The sequence below is a fragment of the Syngnathus leptorhynchus genome, chromosome 1 (genome assembly GCF_054491065.1).
Source record: "Syngnathus leptorhynchus isolate UIUO chromosome 1, UIUO_Slep, whole genome shotgun sequence".
Taxonomy (NCBI): domain Eukaryota; kingdom Metazoa; phylum Chordata; class Actinopteri; order Syngnathiformes; family Syngnathidae; genus Syngnathus; species Syngnathus leptorhynchus.
In genome coordinates this window covers 4,453,580-4,476,759 of record NC_141195.1, presented here as the reverse complement: position 1 = coordinate 4,476,759, position 23,180 = coordinate 4,453,580, and the positions used below count along the sequence as shown (strand labels likewise).

Sequence of the window (23,180 nt, the reverse complement as noted above, 5' to 3'; positions counted from 1 at the left end):
CTGGCCGACCAGGTGACAGACATGGAGAAACCTACCAAATTCACTAATCATTGTTTTGGGTGATCTCAAAAGGGCGAACCTCGCACACGAACTCCCCAGATGCAGACAGCACATTACGTGTCCCACCAGAGGGGCACAGACACTGGACCACGGCTACACCGTAATTAAGGTTGCATACCACTCTGTGGCTCGTGCAGCTTTAGGACTCTCGGACCACTGTCTAGTTCATCTGGTCCCGGCCTACAGGCAGAAACTTAAAACGTCTAAGCCTGTAGTGAGGACTGTGAGGAAGTGGACAGTGGAGTCAAGGCAGGACCTCCAAGCCTGCTTTGACTGCATAGATTGGGGAGTCTTCGAAGCTGCAACTTCAGACCTGCATGAACTCACTGAAACTGTTACATCATACATCTGTTTATGTGAGGATCTGTATGTGCAGACTAAGACCTTCTGCACGTACAACAACGACAAACCTTGGTTAACACCGAACCTCAGGAGGCTGCGCAAAGCCAAGTAGGAGGTCTTCAGGAGCGGCGACCGGGACCTGTTCAAGGAGACCAGAAACACACTGAACCGAGAGGCCAGGAAAGCCAGGAGGTGTTACGGGGAGAGCCTGGAGAGTGTTAGGATACGGATTTTTAGCTATTGATCTGACTCCGAATTGCGATCAACACTTAACACAAGTTTCTATGTCCCAATCCACACACTGGCGCACCTAACAATTTTGCGAGTTCGTTCTGTCAAAGAGAAGACCGGTAGATCAATCAGACCAAATTTACCAATTGTTTATTCCTAACAAAGCGCACTAATACAGGCCTGGGACCCGGGTCCCTCACACTAAAACTCGTGCGTTTTTGTGACCACCAAAAGACAACACATTCTTCCGGGTTGCCCAGTTTTAAAGAAACACAATATGAATATTAAAGCATGCAAAATATTGTGTGATGATTGGTCGATGGCCATCTACTCCCCGTCGAGGTGTCATCACTCTGGTCAGGGGGTTGGGTTTTTTCCTTTCGAAGCATCGATGTGCTTTATGTAAACAATGCTGCAAGTACGCGTATGCCCCGCATATGCTGACGTCGGACTATTTGTTTATTTGTTTGCATTTCTAATTATACCACAGATCCATATAACGATATATAAAGTATATTTCGAATAACTATCATATTACAACAACATTATCAAACCATCTGTGTCACTCCATATCATTAAATCCATCGATCGTCTATTAGGTAAACAATGCAGCGTACGCTCGCCCTCTGATTCGTCATGATTTGCATTTCTAATTATTTCACAGACCCATATAACGATATATAAAGTATATTTTAAATAACTATCATATAGTAACAATATTATCAAACCATATGTGTTGCTCCAATTCATTAAATCTATCGATCGTGCTTTATGTAAACAATGCTGCCTATGTGCCTCATATGCTGACGTCGGACCCGTTGCAAATTGCATTTCTAATTAACCACAGACCCATGTAACAGTATATATAGTATATTTTAAATAACTATCATTCTACAACAACATTATCAAACTATCTGTGTCACTCCAAATCATTAAATCCATCAATCAAATTCCTCGTTCTTCATGTCAACAACGGCGCGCGTGGGCTGCAGCGATCTAGTACATAACTATGTTGTAGCGTTAACAAAATACCAAGAAAGACGTGGGTTTGGTAAACGGCTCTTTATTTAACAAAACAAGAGTTCAACGAGCCAACAACTACGAACATCCAGCCACGGAGGTGGAAGAGCGCTCCATAAATAGGACCGGGTGTGCGTAAAAGCCATGTCCGAGCCCCATCCACCGTCCCCGGACAGCCACCCGGCCGAGCGCCGGCCCCCGACTTCCATCCACGGAGGTGAAAGACAGCTCCCGTCGAGAAGGACCCGGCGTGCGTAAAAGCCATCATAGTATTTCAAACCTTCTGTGTCACTCCAAATCATTAAATCCTTCAAACTCTTTGTCTTTCTCTTTGGAAGTACGTGGGGCCCTTCGTCATCTTCATCATCCCGTGATCAAATCCTTTGTCTCTTATGTAAACAACCCCCGCGCGGCACGGGTGACGTCACTTGCAGTTCAAATGACAGTAATCCCTTGCTACATCGCGGTTCGTTTTTCGCGGATTTTTTAATTTTGAAAATTTTTGAAAAAAAATCACATATAAGTCGCTCCTGAGTATAAGTCGCCCCCCCCCCACCCAAACTATGACAAAAACTGCGACGTATAGTCCGAAAATTACGGTAGTTTGACTTGGTTGTTGTTGCTGTTGCCTACAAAGCACCCCAAAAAGCTCGTTCTTAGACATAGATTAATGCGTTCAAATTCATGATAAATACTTAACATTTGTTTATGGCCACTGGAGATAAGCGGTTGGTTGCATATAAATTAAATCAGGTTAATTTGAATGCTGTGTTTAGGCTAGTAGGGGAGTATAGTACATATTTTTGTGAATATACTTTTGAGTTGGCTTTCCCTTAATGCAGTGTTTTCCAGCCTTATGAGCCAAAGCCGCCTGGTAGAGAATTACTGATTTGGATGAGTAAACATACATGTACATACCACATACCATAATGTGTACATACCACTTTAGCAACCCAGAGAGGTAGTTCTGATCTTTACGTTCCTTGGCGACTGCACTAAAGTGGGCGGGCAGCATCGACAGAGTGATGGCAAGCAGATCGGGTTCACTGCACAGGCGGTTGCGGAACATCCCGCTGGCCAAAAGACACATGAGGTGCACCTGACAGAGTATGAGAAGAATCTAGCAATAACTCCCAAAGGCAGGATGGAACGATTCTCACAATAAAAGTGTACATAAGTGTGTTCACCTTATGTGTGTCGATCAGCAGGTCCTTCTTGTAACGGTTCATCACCCGTCTCAGGTACATTTCAAACTCTGCCTTTTTCTTCTGTCTGGCCAATCACAAATGATGATGACTCACAACAATATTTGAGCATCATTAAAAGGACAATTTGTCAGTCAAATGGCTCAAAGCCAAAAATAACTTCAATATTTGTCATGAAATTTGCTCATCTTGAGTCAAAGCAGAATCGCTTTTCTCAAAATGTTCCTCAATTTCCCAGAGTCTAATGATTGATTACAACTCAATTCATATATAAGTGAAAATCCGTGAAATTAGTTAATATATTAATATGTGGTGTTATTAACACATGGTGTTTCAAACATTTGAAATACAAACACAGTATCTTAGTAACATGTAAGGAGCAACCGAAATGAAATAGCTTTCTTTTTTTGTATTGACAAAAGTCTTCTGACACAAATACATCTTGTACAAACATTCCAGAAGGTAGACCATTTCCCAGATGCTATTGTAATTAGGCTTTTATCCAGTTCCATTTAGGGTACCTATAATAACTGATTAGTTAATTTACTGAAAGTTAAAATTCTCTGAGTTAGGTTGGTAATTGTGTTGGTTAATTGTGTCTGAGTTTACTGTCATATACTGTCATGGTATTACAAAACCAAATAGTCAATTGTAATAGTAAAGTGTAATTGCACCCTCTTCGAAAACACAAGTCAGAAGCCACCAAGTACAGTTTGATAGGTATTTGCTGCGCAAGAAAGCTAAGAAAATGCTTATTGATGTTCACTTACCTTTTCCTGACTTCAGGGGTCTCAATTTCTATCTCTACAGGCTGAGAGGGCAGGGCTGGTTCTGAGGATTCTGCAGGACTCAGAGGCTCAGCCAGTTCTCACAAAACACAAACACAAGTTAATTGAAAAGCAAGTACAGGTACAGTGTTGTTATTCTTTTCTATTCACCTTCCACCTCCTCCCAGTCATCCTCCTCTTCCTCACTCTCCTCCTCTTCTTCTTCTTCCTTTACACTGTGTGTCACTGGGGCTGCTGAACTCATCTTTTCATCACAAGCATTAGTGCTGTGCATCTCCACCCTCTTCACCGGTGCCCTGACGTGTTTACTGGTGCTGATGCCAACAGTATTTCCAACTCCATGGCCTGAGGAGGAGCGTGGCTTCGGATTGACCCTCTTCTTGAGCATCTCTTCCTCTTTTGCATTGCCCTCATCATCATCTTGGAGATTATAGCAAACCATTGATACCATTTAACCAATGTAATGGTCGGACATTTACTTTCTAAAGCTTTTCTGTTTTGCATGCTTGGTTGCCAAAACGTTTAACAATTTGAGTTACCAAGAAGTCAGCACAGTAATTATAAGGGCTATGCAGTAATAAAGGGCTTTGCAATATTGCACGATGAGTAGAATGGTCAACTTTCTATGAACATTGATTGTCAATAGGTTACACGGAATGAAATACGTGTTCCGCAAACTGAAGTTCCGAGGATCTAATACAGCACAGTGTGTTGAGTTAAATATTACCTGCATCTTTTCTCTTCGGCAGCACTTTAGTTCCTCCACCCTTTGCCTTCGGCACTTGTTTCAGCTTCTTCGTATCGACATCTGACTTCATACGGCCACTCCGCTTTGCCATGCTGTTTTCTTCGCTAGAATACGTATTTTCTTTTTATTTATTTATTTATTTATTTTTAAATCAAGTACAAATCTAAACGGTGAGTCTCAAAATCCCCCGCGTGTAATTATGCGCTGGTGAATAACATTAAAAAAAAGAAGTTATGTATCATGTCAACGCCTCTTTGATAACAGTTGTTAGACAATTCGTGAAGGAGGCGGGCTGGGGTGTCACTTCCGGTCATCTTCTTTTTCTTTTGGCATTCTGCGGAATCGCAACCACTTTTGAGTACGTACTGCCACTACGTGGAGACTCAAGTAAATTGCAGGCGATGGCAAAAACTATGTACTCAGGTGATAGGAAGTGACCGCGAACCCTGTAGTTTGCTGGTGCTGTTCAAGGACACGATTAGGAATGATTTTTAGCCATCAAAAGACTTTAAAAGTCACTAGTCTGTTAGGGGAAAAAGTAGATACCATAGATTTCTTTATTTACTTATTCATTCATTCGTCAGGCGGTGGAGATACTAACGAGGATTATCTGAATTATTGTATTGGTAGTACGGAACGAAAATGCGGACTTCATCCTGTGGGTGGCGCCAGAGGATAAAAAAAGTTTATATATATATATATATATATATATATATATATATATATATATATATATATATATATATATATATATATATATATATTAATACTATAACTATAACTATAACTATATCTATCTATCTATCTATCTATATATATATATATATATATATATATATATATATATATATATATATATATATATACATATAGATATAGATAGATAGAGTTATATATATATATATATATATGTAGTTATATATAGTTATATATAACTATATATAGTTAGTAGTTAGTCATATTTACTCTATATATCTATATCTACTATATGTATTACTCTCTATATATCTATATCTATATCGATCGATATAGATATTATTTTTTATTTTGTGCGTTTTTTGTGTTCTCTGCTGTCCATCCCGGATCACTTTTACCAAAGAAGCGCTGTTAAACATCGGACAGTCTTCTGATATTTTCTCTCCTGTCCTCTCAGATACAAACTGTTTGCCGGAGATTTTAGCTGGAGCGGCGATGCTATACAAGCTAGCACGCCGACGACGGCGCGGAAAACGAGCCGGAGCCCTCATTAAGCTGAGGCAGAAAGGGTTCCGCTCTGCCCTACCATCAATTCATCTGGCAAATGTTCGCTCCCTGGCGAACAAGATGGACTAACTGCTCCTCCTCACTTCGAGGAACACTGATTTCAGCAGATCCGCCGCGCTGTGTTTCGTTGAAACGTGGCTTACCGAACGTACCCCCAACCACGCCGTGGAGTTAGCTGGGTTTCGGCTAATGCGAGCAGATCGCAGCGCGGAGCTCACCGGAAAATCAAAGGGAGGTGGACTCTGTTTCTACATTAATGAACGTTGGTGTACTGACGTCATGGGTTTGAAAGAGTCTTGCAGCCCTCTCCTAGAAACACTTCATAAACTGCCGACCGTTCTATTCACCACGGGAGTTCTCCTCGATCGTCATGGCGGCTCTTTCCATTCCACCACACGCGCGTGCGAGTGAAGCCACGCAGATGCTGGCCGACCAGGTGACAGACATGGAGAAACCTACCAAATTCACTAATCATTGTTTTGGGTGATCTCAAAAGGGCGAACCTCGCACACGAACTCCCCAGATGCAGACAGCACATTACGTGTCCCACCAGAGGGGCACAGACACTGGACCACGGCTACACCGTAATTAAGGTTGCATACCACTCTGTGGCTCGTGCAGCTTTAGGACTCTCGGACCACTGTCTAGTTCATCTGGTCCCGGCCTACAGGCAGAAACTTAAAACGTCTAAGCCTGTAGTGAGGACTGTGAGGAAGTGGACAGTGGAGTCAAGGCAGGACCTCCAAGCCTGCTTTGACTGCATAGATTGGGGAGTCTTCGAAGCTGCAACTTCAGACCTGCATGAACTCACTGAAACTGTTACATCATACATCTGTTTATGTGAGGATCTGTATGTGCAGACTAAGACCTTCTGCACGTACAACAACGACAAACCTTGGTTAACACCGAACCTCAGGAGGCTGCGCAAAGCCAAGTAGGAGGTCTTCAGGAGCGGCGACCGGGACCTGTTCAAGGAGACCAGAAACACACTGAACCGAGAGGCCAGGAAAGCCAGGAGGTGTTACGGGGAGAGCCTGGAGAGTGTTAGGATACGGATTTTTAGCTATTGATCTGACTCCGAATTGCGATCAACACTTAACACAAGTTTCTATGTCCCAATCCACACACTGGCGCACCTAACAATTTTGCGAGTTCGTTCTGTCAAAGAGAAGACCGGTAGATCAATCAGACCAAATTTACCAATTGTTTATTCCTAACAAAGCGCACTAATACAGGCCTGGGACCCGGGTCCCTCACACTAAAACTCGTGCGTTTTTGTGACCACCAAAAGACAACACATTCTTCCGGGTTGCCCAGTTTTAAAGAAACACAATATGAATATTAAAGCATGCAAAATATTGTGTGATGATTGGTCGATGGCCATCTACTCCCCGTCGAGGTGTCATCACTCTGGTCAGGGGGTTGGGTTTTTTCCTTTCGAAGCCCAACCACCTGGACGTGGTGTTGTTCTTTGTTCTCGTTCCTCACCGATCTTGAGGTGTTATCGTCCGGTACTCCCCTCGTCCCGTACCGTCCAGTACTCTCTTCCTGGGCCTCCCTGTTCCACAACTCTTAGAAGAAAACAAGTTCATGCAGTCTGCCTGCACATTCCTCACCCCCCACCAATCCACACAAGCACTCCAATACTAGATATTATATTGATATGATTATATGTTTCACACAACCTTAAAAAATATGTTTGAAAACTGCTAAAAGCACATTTCCCTTTATTCCCTCTCATGACCTCATTTATGAGGTCATCACCCGTTACGGTCCTTCCTTCCACCCGCGGCTCATGTTGAGTCACCAGGGTATATTGGCCTATCGGTGGCAATGGGCCAACGGTTTTCTCGATCAACTGGACAGCGAGTGATCTAATACATGGAATACAACAACAACCGCATAACATCATAATTGTAGCAAAAATAGCCACAACAACAAGCACAGACATGATGAGCCCTTTCCAGTTTCCGAACGTTTTCATCTAATTAGACCAAATATCGGTGTGTACACCTGAATGATCTTTCATCTTTTTGTTCAGTGTTTTTAGTCCTTCCAACGCCTTGGTCAGTCGTCCCCCTGGTGCCGTGTTGTTTGGGATGAAAGTACAACATGCATCACCAAACATTCCACACACACCATGTTCCTTAGCCAATAGCATGTCCAACGCAATTCTATTTTGGAACGCCATTAATGACGTTGCGGCCAATTGTTCATGAACTGCGGCAAACGATTCAGCTGTTACCCAGTCGTTTGACATTGTAATGATCGTAATTAATACGGTCTACATTTTTATTGGGGGTGATCCATACGAAGATACTTTCGAATCCCGAGGCCACTTGATTAACAAGTTTATACTCATCTGGTACACCTCGGGGCACTCCTATAGCGTCAATATATGTTGGATCGTCGTCGCTCAACCACGGGGGCAAAACGTCTCTTTTGGCTCGCTTCAGGAGCTCCGCCAATGGGGACTCCAGGTCCCAATTGAGATTCTGTATTTCAATGGCGACAACCACCACAGGCATTATCAAAGACACAAGGGCACAGATACCTGATGCATTCTTTGGCAAGCGATCATATAATTTGTCATCACCACACCACAACCAGATGTCTGCACGAGAGAGAGGAGAGGTTACAGTCAGTGACAAGTTGAATTTGCACCATGTGGAATCTATTGTCCCAATACTTATGCCGGTTCCCTTTAACTTTAAACATGTCATATTTTGTTGAGTCACATGGTTGTCAAAAACAGGCTTTCTTTTTTAGTGAATAATTCTATGCCGTGACTCTCCAATGCCCTCTCAACCGAGGACAACCCAAACTCATTCCCTAAGCATTGAAAAACCATAAATAAAATAAAACAACCACATTTTTCCATATGTTAACTTCTTTTGTCCATGACATGAAGCAACTACAAACCGTCCATCCTCTTTACATTGGTGAATGCATGTCCCTTCTCTGTCTGTGGGGCTAAATCCAATACTTCCCTTACCTGTTCAACTTGCTTCCTCCACACCCTTCTCTGGTACTTTTCCAATTTATCCTGTAACTTTTGGTTTGTCTCTGTCCAATTAAACAACGTGACATACGTTTGCCAATTTCCGCTGTCACATCTCTGTCTCAAACCTCCCTGTTCCTCTCATGAGAGCTCTTCTGTTGTGTCCACCTCAGCTTCATAAACTACTTTTCATCTGCATCAATATTGTCTATAGGTGGGTGAAATTTGAATCTGGGACGTTTTCTGCTGGATGGTCTCATCAATTGTCATCAATGTGCACACAAAAAGACAACTTAATAAAAATAGCACTACTAAAATAAATTCTGAAAAATCCGAAAAACCTTTCGAGCCCTCCCCTTTACTTTTCCGTATTGCTGCTCCTTCTCCTTCTGTCAAAGCCAAGGAGGAGGCCTACAGGAGCGGCGATCGGGACCTATTCAAGCAGACCAGAAACACACTGAACCGAGAGGTGGGGAGAGCCAGGAGGTGTTACGGGGAGAGCCTGGAGAGACACCTCTCTGCCAATCCTGATCCCTCAACAGTGTGGAAAGGTCTGCAGAGCATCACGGGCTTCAAGAAACGAACGTCCTGTGGAGAGCCCAAGGCTTGCTAACCAGCTGAACAGGTTCTACTGCAGGTTTGATCGGTCCTCCCACACAACAGGACCTCCTGCAGCACAATCAACATACTCCCCTCACAACCGCTCTGTCCACACCTCCATCACCACTGTCACCTAATCTCTTTCTTGGAGAGGCCGTGCCCGCACTCCAGATCCGTGAGGAGGAAGTGCGCCAGGTGTTCAGGAGACAAAAGATCAGGAAGGTACTGGGCCCTGACAGCGTGTCACCCTCCTGCTTGAAAGTCTGTGCTGAGCAGCTGGCGCCCACCTTTGCACGAATCTTCAACCGCTCCCTGGAGCTGTGTGAGGTGCCCTCGTGCTTCAAAAGCTCCACCATCGTTCCAGTGGCCAAGAAGCCCACCATCACAGGATTGAATGACTACAGACCTGTCGCTCTGACATCTGCGGTCATGAAATCTTTCGAGAGGTTGGTGCTGAACCACCTGAAGCATGTTGCGGGTCTCCTGCTTGACCCCCTCCAGTTTGCCTACCGGGCAAACAGGTCGGTGGATGATGCAGTCAACATGGGACTGCAGTACATCCTGCACCTCCTGGACACCCCAGGAACGTACGCCAGGATCCTGTTTGTGGATTTCAGCTCGACGTTCAACACCATCGCTCCTGACATCCTCCAACAGAAGCTCATCCAGCTCGCGGTGTCTGCCTCCACCTGTCATTGGATCACCAGCTTCCTGACCAACAGGAGACAGCGTGTGAGGCTGGGGAGCATCACATCTGGCACCAGGACCACCAGTACTGGCGCCCCTCAGGGGTGCGTCCTCTCCCCACTGCTCTTCTCTCTCTACACCAACGATTTCTCCTCAGGTGACTCTCCTATGAAGCTCCTGAAGTATGCAGAAGACACGACTCTCATCGGACTGATCCGGGACGGTGATGAGACTGCGTACAGACAGGAGGTGGAGCGGCTGGTCCACTGGTGCAGCCAAAATCACCTGGAACTGAACCCGCTCAAGACCGTGGAGATGACAGTGGATTTCAGGCGAGATCCTTCACCACTTTCACCCCTCACTATCTGCAGTAATACCATACTCTCCTCAGACACCTTCAAGTTCCTGGGTACCACAATCTCACGGGACCTGAAATGGACCGGCCACATGGACTCTGTCCGGAAGAAGGCCCAGCAGAGGCTGTACTTCCTGAGACTGCTCAAGAAGTTCAACCTGCTGCGGGAGCTGCTGAAGACCGCCACACTGCCATCATCTAGTCTGTCCTCTGCACCTCCATCACTGTCTGGTTTGGATCAGCCTCCAAACAAGACAAGCACAGACTGCAACGGACAATCAGGACTGCAGAAAAGATCATTGGAATCAACCTCCCATCTATCCAAGACTTGTACCTGTCCAGGACCAGGAAACGCGCAAGCAACATCTCAACAGACCCTTCTCACCCAGGTTACAGTCTGTTTGAACTACTCCCCTCCGGACGGCAATACAGAGCTCTGTACGCCAAAACCAGCAGACACAGAGACAGCTTCTTCCCCCAGGCTGTTCCTCTGATGAACTCACACCACTCTTAGAGTCTCAGAGTCATTGCTGTGCAATAACATCCTGCTCTCCACACCTTTTTGGATTGTCTACACTGTTTGCACTATGTGTCTTCTCTGCATCCATTGCAGCCTGGTCATCCTGGAAGCAGGACCCTCCCATCTGTGGTCTCTTCTCAAGGTTTCTCACTTCCCCTAGTCGGAGATTTGAGTTATTCCTTGCCCTCATGGGAGTTTAAGATCAGGGGATGGCTGAGAATATTGTCATTTGTCATTCTCACATGTCCTGAGTGTTGTTAGTCACCTAAATGTTGAACAGAGACTGTGATGTAACGAAGTCAAATTCCTTGTTTGGTACGCTCAAACATGGCGAATAAATTCTTCTTGAATCTTGAAAATAAATAAATAAATAAATAAAATATATATATATTTATATATATATATAAATAGAATATAAATATAATATAAATATATATATATACTTGAAATATATATGCATGTATGTGTGTGCGTATACACGCACACACACACACACACACACGCACACACAGTTTTGTCTTGTGCAAAAAATTCTTACGTGTCGATTGGTGTCACGCCCCGACAAGAATTCTACGATTCTATGACAACAATTAAAGACAACTTTGACAACGTTTTGTGGCAAAGGTTTATTGTCCAGTTTCAGTCAAGAGCAAACAAACACTTAATTTGCACCTTTTCCACAATTGCATTGTAAATTTCCCGCAGTGTGATGCACACAAGGACACTATGAAAAAAATAGGCTACTTGGCTAAAACACGACAGGTGAATTTTATGAATACCATCCTTTTTTTGCTCGTTTTGTTGTGTTTTGTCGTAATGAAGTACAATTTAATAATTTTTTATGTGTCAACAGTGTTGTTCACTGCTTGTTACAATTTTTTTTTGCAGTTATTGCCTTTTCATAAACATGATAAAGGTGATAGAAGCCACCCATAAATATTGTATCATTGTTTCCCAATTTCGAACACTTTATTTCCTCCCAATAATTCACTGGTTAGATCCAATCAACATGAACAAATCACTCACATCTCCTATTAAGAAGAAGAATTTAGGTTGTAACTGTAATGACTTCAGTTCCCAGACGGTATCAATGAGGGGCTTTATCCAATTTGTCTCTGTTGTAAACCAAAACAGCAGCACCTTGCAAGACGTGTAAACAGTTCCTTGTATGAATTAGTGTGGAGTCTTATCACATGTCATTGACATCACTGTGTAAAGATCTTCATGCATTCCAGAGGACTCTGACATTGTGTCTGTCCATGTTTATGATGAGGTAGCTCCAAGACTTTAGTTCCGCCTCGTCCAGTTCACTACTCATAACAGTCCCTCCATTTTTTTAAAGCCAGTTTTAAAATCCAGTTTCAGTTAACATGAATTGTAACACACAGTACAGTTCTGATCCAGTCTGCAGTAAAGGAAATAAATGGTCTAGGCCACTATTTGACAATGTACTGTTGTCGTCGCAATTACTTGCCGCAAAGTCTCTTCACACTACAAGGACCAAAAATAAGAACTAATATTAGCCCCTAAATAGTTCTTCATTGTGTTATTTTGGCGACAGGTCCCCTAGAAAGAGATCTGCTGCTCAGCTTCAAATTGATCTGATTCATCAAAATCCACTTGTCCTCTGTGTTGAGATCAATATCAATATTCTTTGAGGTTAGGTGGCAGATGTGTGTGTTGTGGAAGTGCTGCAGAGGTTCACAAATTCATCATAAATATGATCGTGTACCCATGGCTCCCTGTGTGACAGCTTTTTTCCTGAACACATGAATCCATATTCAGATATACAAACTACACAATATATATCTATTTGTGGATGTGTGTGTGTTCCAGTGTGTTGTGTGTGCTTCCAGCGCGGTGCATGGCTTCCATCCCTATATGAACCATCAATAGAGTCAGATAGGAATAAAAAGCCATAAAGCGAACTGGGCATTGGGGAGACTGGGTTGTATGGGCAAGCAGACACATGCACACATGGAAACGGACTATGAATAAAATGAATAAATTTGAGATGTTGTTTAAAGCGTGACACCCACATTGTACATTGGATTTACTTAGCATTGTAGGATGTATTTCCTTGAGCTGTTGAAAATTATACATTTCTATATCTATAGTATATCGCAATCAATCTGCTGTGTTGGTCAATTATTTTAGTTTTTTACAGATGCGTAGGTAGAGTTAGGAACAAAATATTGCTATGAATGGAAAATGGTATGAGGACAATGACAATTACTAGGATTTTGATTTACAAAGTACTGTTATTATTATTATTATTATTATTTCCGTGTTTACCTCTAAAATAGCTTTCTCTCAAGCGTAAAATAAAACATTGTCATAATGGGCAAATCAGAATCAATCGAAACAAAATTGTCTCATATTTGATTAGTGAGCAGTACTTGACTAGTGGGTTCACTCGAGCACGTTGCAAACGAACGAACAAACGGACCCATTTAAAGTAATTCAACAAAAAGTTGCTTTAACAAGGATTTGTCTCCATTCTGCCACTTGTGACAACATTCTTAGCAGAGTGGGAGGTGAAGTGGAAGAAAACTGAGACAGATTTGCTCTTCAGGTTAATGTTCTGTATGAGATAAAAAAACCTTTCTCAATTGTTGAATGCACTCATTTGCACTCAAGCAAATGAACTCTTTGGATGTGCATTAAGTCAGGCTATTGTGATTTTGTATTTACATTAATTAAAACTATATCTCCTTCAGTGTCAAGCAGATATAAAAGGAATCCAATGTTAAGCTGTCATTCAAACACCTCATTAATAAACTTCTTACAGACTATCCAAAGCTTCAAACCAAACTCAAAAGAGACGCAGGATATCATAAAACATTTAAAATCTCTATAGAAATGTGTGAACAAAAATACCAATGAATACAATATAAAACTACCACTTCAGCAGGAGCTTCTGAGTGATGCATGTGGCACCAAAATGGAAAAAGAAGACGAGCATCCATGCACGGGAAGCCAGGTGGTCCATCCTCCGGTTTGGTTCTGACAAGTCCCCGCGAGTCCACGTCACTCCATGCTGATGCAGTGAGAGAACACATGCCCTGTCCTCTGGTTTGCCCCAAAGAGATGCTGTTGCTGCTGCCGCTGCTGCTGCTTCAGCCACCGGTGGATGTGTGCCTTTGACTGCCCCTTTACGCAGATAGAGAGAAAAGGAGAGAGGGTGAGAGAGAGCCAGAGAGAGAGTGAGAGAGAGAGAGAGGGGGGGAGAATGGAGTTACAAAAGAATGAGGAGGGGGCCAACTAAAAGGAGAGAGTGGATCCTACCTGTGCAGGAAACCTACCTCACCGTGTGTGTGTGTGTGTGTGTGTGTGTGTGTGTGTGTGTGTGTGTGTGTGTGTGTGTGTGTGTGTGTGTGTGTGTGTGTGTGTGTGTGTGTGTGTGCCAGACAAGGGATGCAAAGTGGGGGAGGGGATAGGGGGGAGAGGGCGCTCATGTCGCCTCACCGTGTTAATAAAAGCGGGCTAGAGGGGCTGAATAGGGATCTTTTCTGTCTCATTCAAATAACACTAGAAAGCACTTTCATTCTGCTGATGAGAGAGAATGTGTGTTTGGCCATTTGGCCATGGTGTGTGCATTTGCATCTCCATGTGTTTGCCCTCCCTTGCCTCTGCCACTGTCTGTTTAGCTGGCATTTACACTGCTTACAGACAAACAGGCAACCTGGTTGGACAGCCTGACAGAGGGCCAATAAACAGCACAAAAGTCAAGCGAAAGGGCAAAGAAGAAGTGAGGCAGAGTGTGGATGCCCAAAGAGGATGGAGGTATAATGGAGAAGATAAAAAAAGGTTAAAGAGAGAGAGAGAGTAGTCAGAGTATTGAGGTGAACGACTTGAGAGGCATGAAGTGGAAATAGTCTACAACCTCCTCCTCTCCCTCCTCCATTTGCTCTCAGGGGCTCCGCTGGAGTTGCATTCCAACGCGTCGCTCTCAATCCCTGTAACTCCCAGCAACAGTTCCTTGATGTGATCCCACGTCATGCCGGGCAGGAGAAGGCGGGGCAGCTGGGGATGAGAGAGGGGCAGAGGGAGACGGAAATGGTAAGAGACAAGACAAAGGTAAAGGTGGATGCAGGGAGCAAAAAGGGGAGCAAAAAGGGAGAATGGAAGAGGAGAGCCAAGGGAGGGATGAAAATTACCCCCGCCCTTGCCAGTCACCCGAACTCCTCCTAGCCCTTTTTTTAAATATTGAAGGAACTCATTGAGGATTATTTTTCTTCTGGAATCTGCTGATTTATTCCAGTCAGCGTGCTTTAATAAAGTTGAAAGATTCAACACAAGTCACCGATTTGACCGACTTTGGTGCAGGCAGCGTGGGTTCAGTTCCCATTGTGAATGGCTGTCATGTCTTTATGTGTCCTGAGACTGATTAGCGACCAGTCCAGGATGTCGTCCCCCTATTTTCCGAAGTCAGCTGAGATAGGCCCCAGCTCCCCATGACAGCAAGTCAACAATGTAAGTAGTATGGAAAATGAATGGAATGTTGCCAAAGACATCATGTCCAGATACTTTGCAAAATAAATGATTGCTGGAAACCTTTGACCCCGAGCCATGTGCTTCAAAGTACACCTGTAACTCTACTTGAGAAATTACCTTGAGAAAAATGGGGAGGGGGGGATATCCCCACTGTGTTACTCTTTGACAAAGAACATGCACCAGCCTAGCTATGCAATTTTATGATGTTTAATGAAAGTTGAACAAGTTAATTTGCGCAAGATTGTGGTTATGTACATATTTTGGCAAAAGGGACCTCCACCAAGTGAATTGTTCTTATTTTCTGTAAAGAATCAATATTTGCTTCTTGCTCTACACTTTTTTATTCCATGTTTTGTATCAGGAAAAATAAAGAAAATCCTTGACCTCAGACATCACAAGTGAGGAAAAAGTACAAATATTAATCACTTTGTTCAACTCCCAAAATATGAATATTATTTTTCAGCTCGCACACGTTTGAGCCTTTTGAAGCAAGTGTGAAACGCCCCCACATTCACACACAAACGCATACACACATTTTGTGCTCTCAGTCGGCAGCCCAGCATGTCTTCGTCTTCTCTGGCGCCGTGCTCACGCAGGCAGGTTGATAACCATGGAGAAGCCAGTTGGGAAAAGATGCAGGAGGTCGGGCGCATTTAACGTTAGGCCAGTTTAACTTGAAATATATTTAAGTCACAAGCCACGTTGGTTGTCTGTTTGCTCATTAAAATTGTTACCTCTGCTTTTTTTTTTTTAGCCTGCCCAGTCACGACATAGTCTACTACTGCAAACAAAGGATGAACTATACAGTTAACACAGATTAATTATACCTTCTGCCAACAAGTGGAAGCACATTCATTTGTTCTACCCTTCACTAAATGCCGTTGGCATACATGGAGGAACAAAGATCCATGATTTGTAGTAAATAATGATTTTCAGATCAACGAAGAGAAATCTGACAATTTTGCACGGCACACGTGAGGGTCCAAAAAAGTGGTGATACTGATCAAAAAGTCTAAATTCTTGGGTATTTACTTACGCAACAAAGAGGAAATGGTTGAACTATGACTGTACGTTAAAATGCTCACACAGTAGATGTTCAAAATATCCAGTTGGAGCTGTCTCAGTGGTTGTTCAGCAATCACATGTATGACCGATTGATTTACATGTAAAGACCGTGTGGGCAAATTGAAGAGGATTTGACTAAAAGTCAGTTTCGTATTTCTCCTTTCACATCCGGATCATCGACAAGTTTGTCAATCAATCTGTATGAGATGTGAAAAAGACCGCTGACTGTCAATCAATCTGATCCTCAAACACAGTTAAAAACTCTGAGAGCCACAGGGGCTGGCAGATATTCAATTGAAGACCCAGTGTGCTCTAAGGGCACTGCATTAACTGTCGTGGAGGATGAAGTGAGGAGGTGGAACATGCTGTTGAGTGCACACCATTCCTTTAGCATGTCTTTTCTTACAATGACAAGCTGGACTCTTTCAATACGTGATTTAGCAAAGAGCAGGGAAAATTAGACAATTTCATTTCCCCCAGTGAGACATATTTTTAATGTCAAATACTTACATTGTGTTGGTATTTCAGCTACTGTTTTATGACCCCACTAGCAAATTTGAAAACTGTCCAATTCACAAGTGATCCAGCACTCTTTTGGTTTCCTCATCCATCCATAAGCGATTTTGCATAATTTTGCACTAACATAAGCAGAAAATGCCTCATTAAAAAAAAAAAAAGAATAAAGTGTCGCTTATACAACTTGAAATTAATAATGCGTGTTTAGCCGTTTGATAAACAGGCTGTACTTGCACGGAACATTTTTGCATCTGGTACTCAAAGCACTACACTCTGCACTCCTCATTCACCTACTGACGATATACCATTAGGAGCAACTGGGGATTCGGGGTCTTGCATTTTCATCCTGCTTGTGGAATGAGCGCATTTGTGGTTTATTGTGTGCAGTTAAGGTTTTCAAAGCATTCAGCAACCTTTTGCGTCACACCTCATTGGAGCGAGGTGAATGAGCGAGTCTCGGACAAAGGCAGGGGAAATATACGACCATAAATACTTAGATTCAAATTTCTAAACTCAAACTTAACATGTTGGAGGAAATCCATGGATTTACAATGAAAATGTAAACCGAACAAAGTTGTCTGAACTTCAGACCTGTAGAAAGTCACTATTGACATTAAGACTGTAACGCAAATTTGATGAATTTGATCGCGTGGGCAGACAGATTCTCAGCACTGCGGACAAGAGTAAAATAGTAGATACAAATCATTGAATGCCTTATTATCATGTGTTTTACATTTAAAAAAAATGTTACCCCTTTGGCTGTGACACAGCAATAGGGGGCCTGGGGGCGGCATAGAGAATAACTACAAAGACTCCCTTTGCTTAAAATATTTTTGTTCCCTGGCAGAAATCTTTGCTTATTTTAGTAGTTTTCTGTATAATGTTGACTTTTTCTATTTGTCAGGAAAATAACAGCATCAATAATACACAAGAAATATATGCACATTTGTCACTCAAAACACTATAATTTACAATTCATCTTCTGGGAAACCTTGACGAGTCACCATTTGCAACACTGCATCAGTCATACGTCAGCCAGAAATAGAATACACGCTCCATCACTCTATTTTGTTTTTGAATATCATATAAGAATATGTATGATTGTGGAGCTATATTTTTTAGCAGAGAGAAAAAAAAAAGCGTACCATTAAAGGGCTGGCTTGTATTGTGAATATTATCTCAAATGAAACATAATTTGGAAAAGACTAATATTTCAATTTCTCAGTTTCTGCAAATATAATATAAAATTATGACGTAAGCAAGTCCCAAACTAATACATTTACATGCCTGTGTTCCATGACTATGTGCTTAACAACAGGCCCCAGTGCTGTCAGCATTGGAACATTTAATAGCACAAGGACAAAAAGGGGTTGACATCCCTGGGTGATTGTGATGTGATTATACACACAAAATATTACAAGACCGAGAGAGTAGGTTGTGACAAATTGGCAAGAAAAAATAAAACAGCATGTAATGAATGGTGCGAGACACAACAGAACACAAGCGAAAAGGCTGTAATAAAAAATATGCAATACATACAAGGCCTTGGCAATATTCCCACTCTATCTGCCTGTCAGTGGGACTTCATTGATATTCAGGCAGAGCGCTCTTTCTAGCAGCACATATCAAAAGGCAGTGTTATGATCAATAAACATGCCAAAGGAATTAAAATGCCTTTTTTTTCTTTGATTGCATTGGTCAGCTGCCCAAAAACTGTTTAGAAATGGGATCTAGCTCTCAAGCTCATATGTTGTGAGTCACTGAGTTGGTTTACACCAGAGCAGAAAATCTGATTTTTAAATTTGTGGCTCTGCCGAGCCTCTTGATCCTTCTTTGCCCAACTCTGTTGAATGAGAAATTCAAAGCCCCCTCCGTATTTTAATTTTGCGCAATTGTGGCTGATTTAAAGCGGTGAAAATAACTGCCAACACTGCCGCTTGTGAACACATTTGTTTGAGACATGTTATATTTTGGCAAAACGACTTATGTTTCCGTGTTTTGCGAAGCTGTGTGACACCCAAGTCAAACGAGTCTGTGGCAGAGAGTTCATGGTAATGAAGATAGCAAAAGTTGCAAAGAGAGGAGCTCAAGATGGGTAGATCAGTGATTAAACAGGAAGCTGCAATTCCATATTTTGTAACATTTAATCAGGAATATTTTTTTTGCACAAGCCAGACACTTTGCAGGTGAGTCATGAAATAAAACAAAAACATTCAGTACTTTTCAGTTGTGCATCACTCTGGATTAAAGATCTTTCAATGGCCAAATGTCCTTAGTGACCGCTGAAGGCTCATCACACTTCCATTTGCACTGGAGCCAAATGCTGTTGCAATTACTATCAGTTACGGCAAACGCCAGTGGAACAATCAGAGTGATGAGAATCAGTCTGCAACTCCTTGACACCCACATGCACACCCACATGCACACCCCCACACACACACACACACACACACACACACACACACACACACACACACACACACACACACACACACACACACACACACACACACACACACACACACACACACACACACACTTAGAAATACTAGAGGTAATCGTTAAAACTTGGCTAAGCAGCACCACTCAGCCACCTGCTGCCATCTTCATAGCTTTACTTCTGGCACTGGCATAGCCGTCCGTACCTGGGATGCTAGACATTAATTCAGCTTAATTATCTCATTGTTTAATTGTCTGTGAGCAACCTAATGATCTTATCATACTCAAGTGTGATCAACACCTGGTTGTGACAAACCTAAAGACTTTCTTAAGTGGACGTTAAATAGGTCAGGGCTGTAGTCCTCTCTAGCTGAGGCCACGTTGCCCCCACGGGTTTAATTTTAATGCACTGAGGACAAACCTGACCTGAATTTTCTCCCAATAAATTCTTGACACGCATTCTGAGTTAAATATAATATACACACACGAATGAAGTAGATACGAGTGGTCAGAGTGGACAATGAGAATGCTACATTTGCCAGCAAATGCATGGGTCCACTTGTGTGGGGCTTTTTTTTGCATGTTGGAGGAAGCTGGAGTATCTGGTGAAGACCCAGAGTGAGAACATGCAAATTCCATACAAGACAGCCAGAGCTGAGTTTCTAACCTAGAATCTGTTGACTTTAAGGCTTCCAAGATATAAGATAAGCACTAGAACACCAAAGGTGTTATACTCATCCCACAATGTAAACGCAAAAGTGAAACTGCATCAGTTAGGACTGGAAGCAACATGAACAAGAAAAACAGAAAATCCTTGGTAGAGGCTACGGAAGAGGATTAGGGCCAGTGAAGAAGAAAAAAAAACGAGGGGTGACAGGATTCTGACTTATTTTCTCAGGATTCTGACTTTAAAGTCAGAATTCCGACTTTAAAGTCAGAATTTAAAGTCTGACAAAGTCAGAATTCCCAATTTCTGACTTTATTCTCAGAATTCTGACGTTAACGTCGGAATTCTGACTTTAAAGTCAGAATTCTGACTTTATTCTCAGAATTCTGACTTTAAAGTCAGAATTCCCCATTTCTGACTTTAAAGTCAGAATTCTGACTTTATTCTCGGAATTCGGACTTTAAAGTCGGAATTCTGACTTTATTCTCAGAATTCTGACTTTATTCTCAGAATTCGGACTTTAAAGTCAGAATTCCCCATTTCTGACTTTAAAGTCCACATTCTGACTTTATTCTCAGAATTCTGACTTTAAAGTCGGAATTCTGACTTTAAAGTCAGAAATGGGGAATTCTGACTTTAAAGTCAGAATTCTGAGAATAAAGTCAGAATTCTGAGAATAAAGTCAGAATTCCGATTTTAAAGTCAGAATTCTGAGAATAAAGTCAGAATTCCGACTTTAAAGTCAGAATTCTGAGAATAAAGTCAGAATTCGGACTTTAAAGTCAGAAATGGGGAATTCTGACTTTAAAGTAGGAATTCTGAGAATAAAGTCAGAATTCTGAGAATAAAGTCAGAATTCCGGCTTTAAAGTCAGAATTCTGAGAAAAAAAGTCAGAATCCTGTCACCCCTCGTTTTTTTTTTCTTCACTGGCCCTAATCCTCTTCCGTAGGTAAAAGTGAAGCTTTTCCATGTGAAAATCTTAGATTTCTACTCAATCCTGTTGTGAGAGCAAGCTTAGTGCACGATAGCCCGTGTGGATGGAGCGCATGTGGCTAGGCAGGGATGGCATTTTCAGGGTTATTGGGTGGACTGCTGCCCACTCTTTGTGTTCCAAATCCAGGGGGAAATCCGCTGGCCATTGTGGCCCCCAGCTTGTTTCTAACCAGAAAGCTGAGAGAGGGGATTTCAGCTCCACAGAGCCGATGACTACTATTTTTTTTTTTGAAATTGTTCTCTCACTTTATCCCGTGTGTCTATGCTGTCTGTCTCTATATGCTTTGTCAGCCCCATAGTGCACTAACCAAGTTAAAACAGTGCAGGGGCTTGTGCCTGCTGTGGAGTATGTGCCGCAGCTCATTATAGCTGATGTGAGCACTTTACATTTTCACCTTTTGTCTCGGTTAATGGGCGTAAAAAGCTTGGCTTTTTGTAGACAATGCTATTTTTGTTGAGTCTAAAATCCATACTTATCCTCGTTTTAGCCACACAGCAGCTCCCTTCAAATCAACAGCGTGGAGAAGCCCCTGAAACAGCGTGTCGACTGTCAGACATTAGTCAAGTTCATCTGAAACCGCCTCTAATGAGATTCCTTCAGGTGGGTTGGCAGTGCCTCAGGGCAGAGGGATGCACTTATTTCCAGTGTCTGGAAAAACGCTCCAAAATAGATTTAGCTCACAATGAGCTTTAAATTCTCTCCCTCTACAAGTTCAAGGAGAGATGACAGCTCCACATAATATAGTGCTATTATTTTTATGTGGCAACATTGCAGAACACCAGAGCTAAAACAATTTTAGAAGTCACACTTCCATCCTAGAGAAAAGTGTGCAAGGGACCATTTTTAGCCCACGTTATTTGCAATGAAAATCTTTGCAGTCTATATTGTCCTAGAAACAAACAAAGCCATATACCGTTAGGGAATACAATTATGAATGTAATGATTTGAGTAGATAAACAACATGAACGTGTATTTTTATAGAACCAAATCAAAACCGGATGGCAAAATCAAATCATTAAATGATTTCAATGTAAAAAGAAAAGATTTCAATGTAAAATGTAATGTTTTATGACCCTAATAATGTGGAACCAATTATTGACATTTAAAGACTTCAAACAAGAAATGAAACATGTTCTCTCTTGACACAGACATTCTGAGTCAGCCGAAACATTTTAACATAATAAGCATTTACTTTTGCATGAAATCTTTTTACTTTATTATACATTCATTTATTATTTGAAACACTCTTACTGACATGCCCTAGGGATAAAGAATTCTAAACATTTTGCAACAGCTTTCTTGCCATTGTAAAATTTTTGCTGGTGGAGCCATCTCCATTTCAGCCCCCTAGCCCCCCCCACCCCCACCCCCTCCGTACTGCTTGTGCATTCCTGCTGTTGTTTGCCCGTCTGCTCTTCCTCGAGTGTTCACTGTTCATTGCCTACGGTGCGGAATAACAATTTTTAATTCATGTGGATGAGGAGCATGGAAACGTCGCCAAACACAAGTGACCACCCCCTCTACCCCCACCTCATCCTTGATGTCACAGAAATCAAGCAAGCGCACTAAAATTGAGGACTGGCTCATTGCATTATCATATGTAGCATGTCATCACCCAGTCACTGAAATACACTTGTCACTTCATGTAGCGAAATGGCGCAAGACACTGCCATTAAAAAAATACACTGTGCACCCATGTATGCAACTTCACATACCGAATAATACGCATTAACCCAATGCAACAATTTGGTTAAATTGTACTGCAACCGTAACTAAACGTTGAAGGCAAGGCTCTGAACCTACCAGAAGACTGAACATAAAGCAATAGCCAGACAACTGTGCTCGGAAAGTAGAGAAACATTTCTGGGTCAACAACCATAGTTGGGAACCATGAACACACACGCTGACACATTAAAGTGCTAGGAAGCCCCATTTGTTTCCTGTCTCACACTGGGCCGTGCCGTCTCTGTGCTCCATTTTCTGTATTTTTGTGCCCTGGACTGTATCTTGGAGGGGGGGGATGTAGGTTGGAGAAGAGATGAGCGGCGAGGCATGCTCCCCTTTACAGAGACGTGTATCATGAATCAGTGGCAAATCACAAACACCGGGTAGGGATAAATGACTCAAACTATCCGTAATGAAAACAATTGAAATGCCATTGGCTCATACACGGATATCTCG

General features: G+C 42.4%; 1 protein-coding gene across 3 annotated transcripts; it reads right to left on the bottom strand.

Moving 5' to 3' along the window:
- Window positions 1-546: 546 nt before the first annotated feature.
- LOC147061457 (uncharacterized) lies at window positions 547-6,037 on the bottom strand. 3 transcript variants are annotated; one of them, XM_085910805.1, is made up of 6 exons: window positions 5,876-6,037; window positions 4,374-4,498; window positions 3,797-4,066; window positions 3,629-3,725; window positions 2,841-2,925; window positions 547-2,752 (listed from the first exon to the last, which is right to left on the bottom strand). In XM_085910805.1, the coding sequence occupies exons 2-6, from the start codon at window positions 4,483-4,485 to the stop codon at window positions 2,426-2,428; spliced, it is 891 nt and encodes a 296-aa protein (XP_085766931.1). In that variant the 5' UTR covers window positions 4,486-4,498; window positions 5,876-6,037; the 3' UTR covers window positions 547-2,425. The 3 variants fall into 3 exon arrangements, with proteins under 3 accessions (XP_085766931.1, XP_085766923.1, XP_085766918.1); XM_085910797.1 differs by having other exon boundaries at window positions 5,801-5,887; XM_085910792.1 differs by lacking the exon at window positions 5,876-6,037 and adding an exon at window positions 5,677-5,803.
- Between the last annotated feature and the right edge of the window lie 17,143 nt (window positions 6,038-23,180).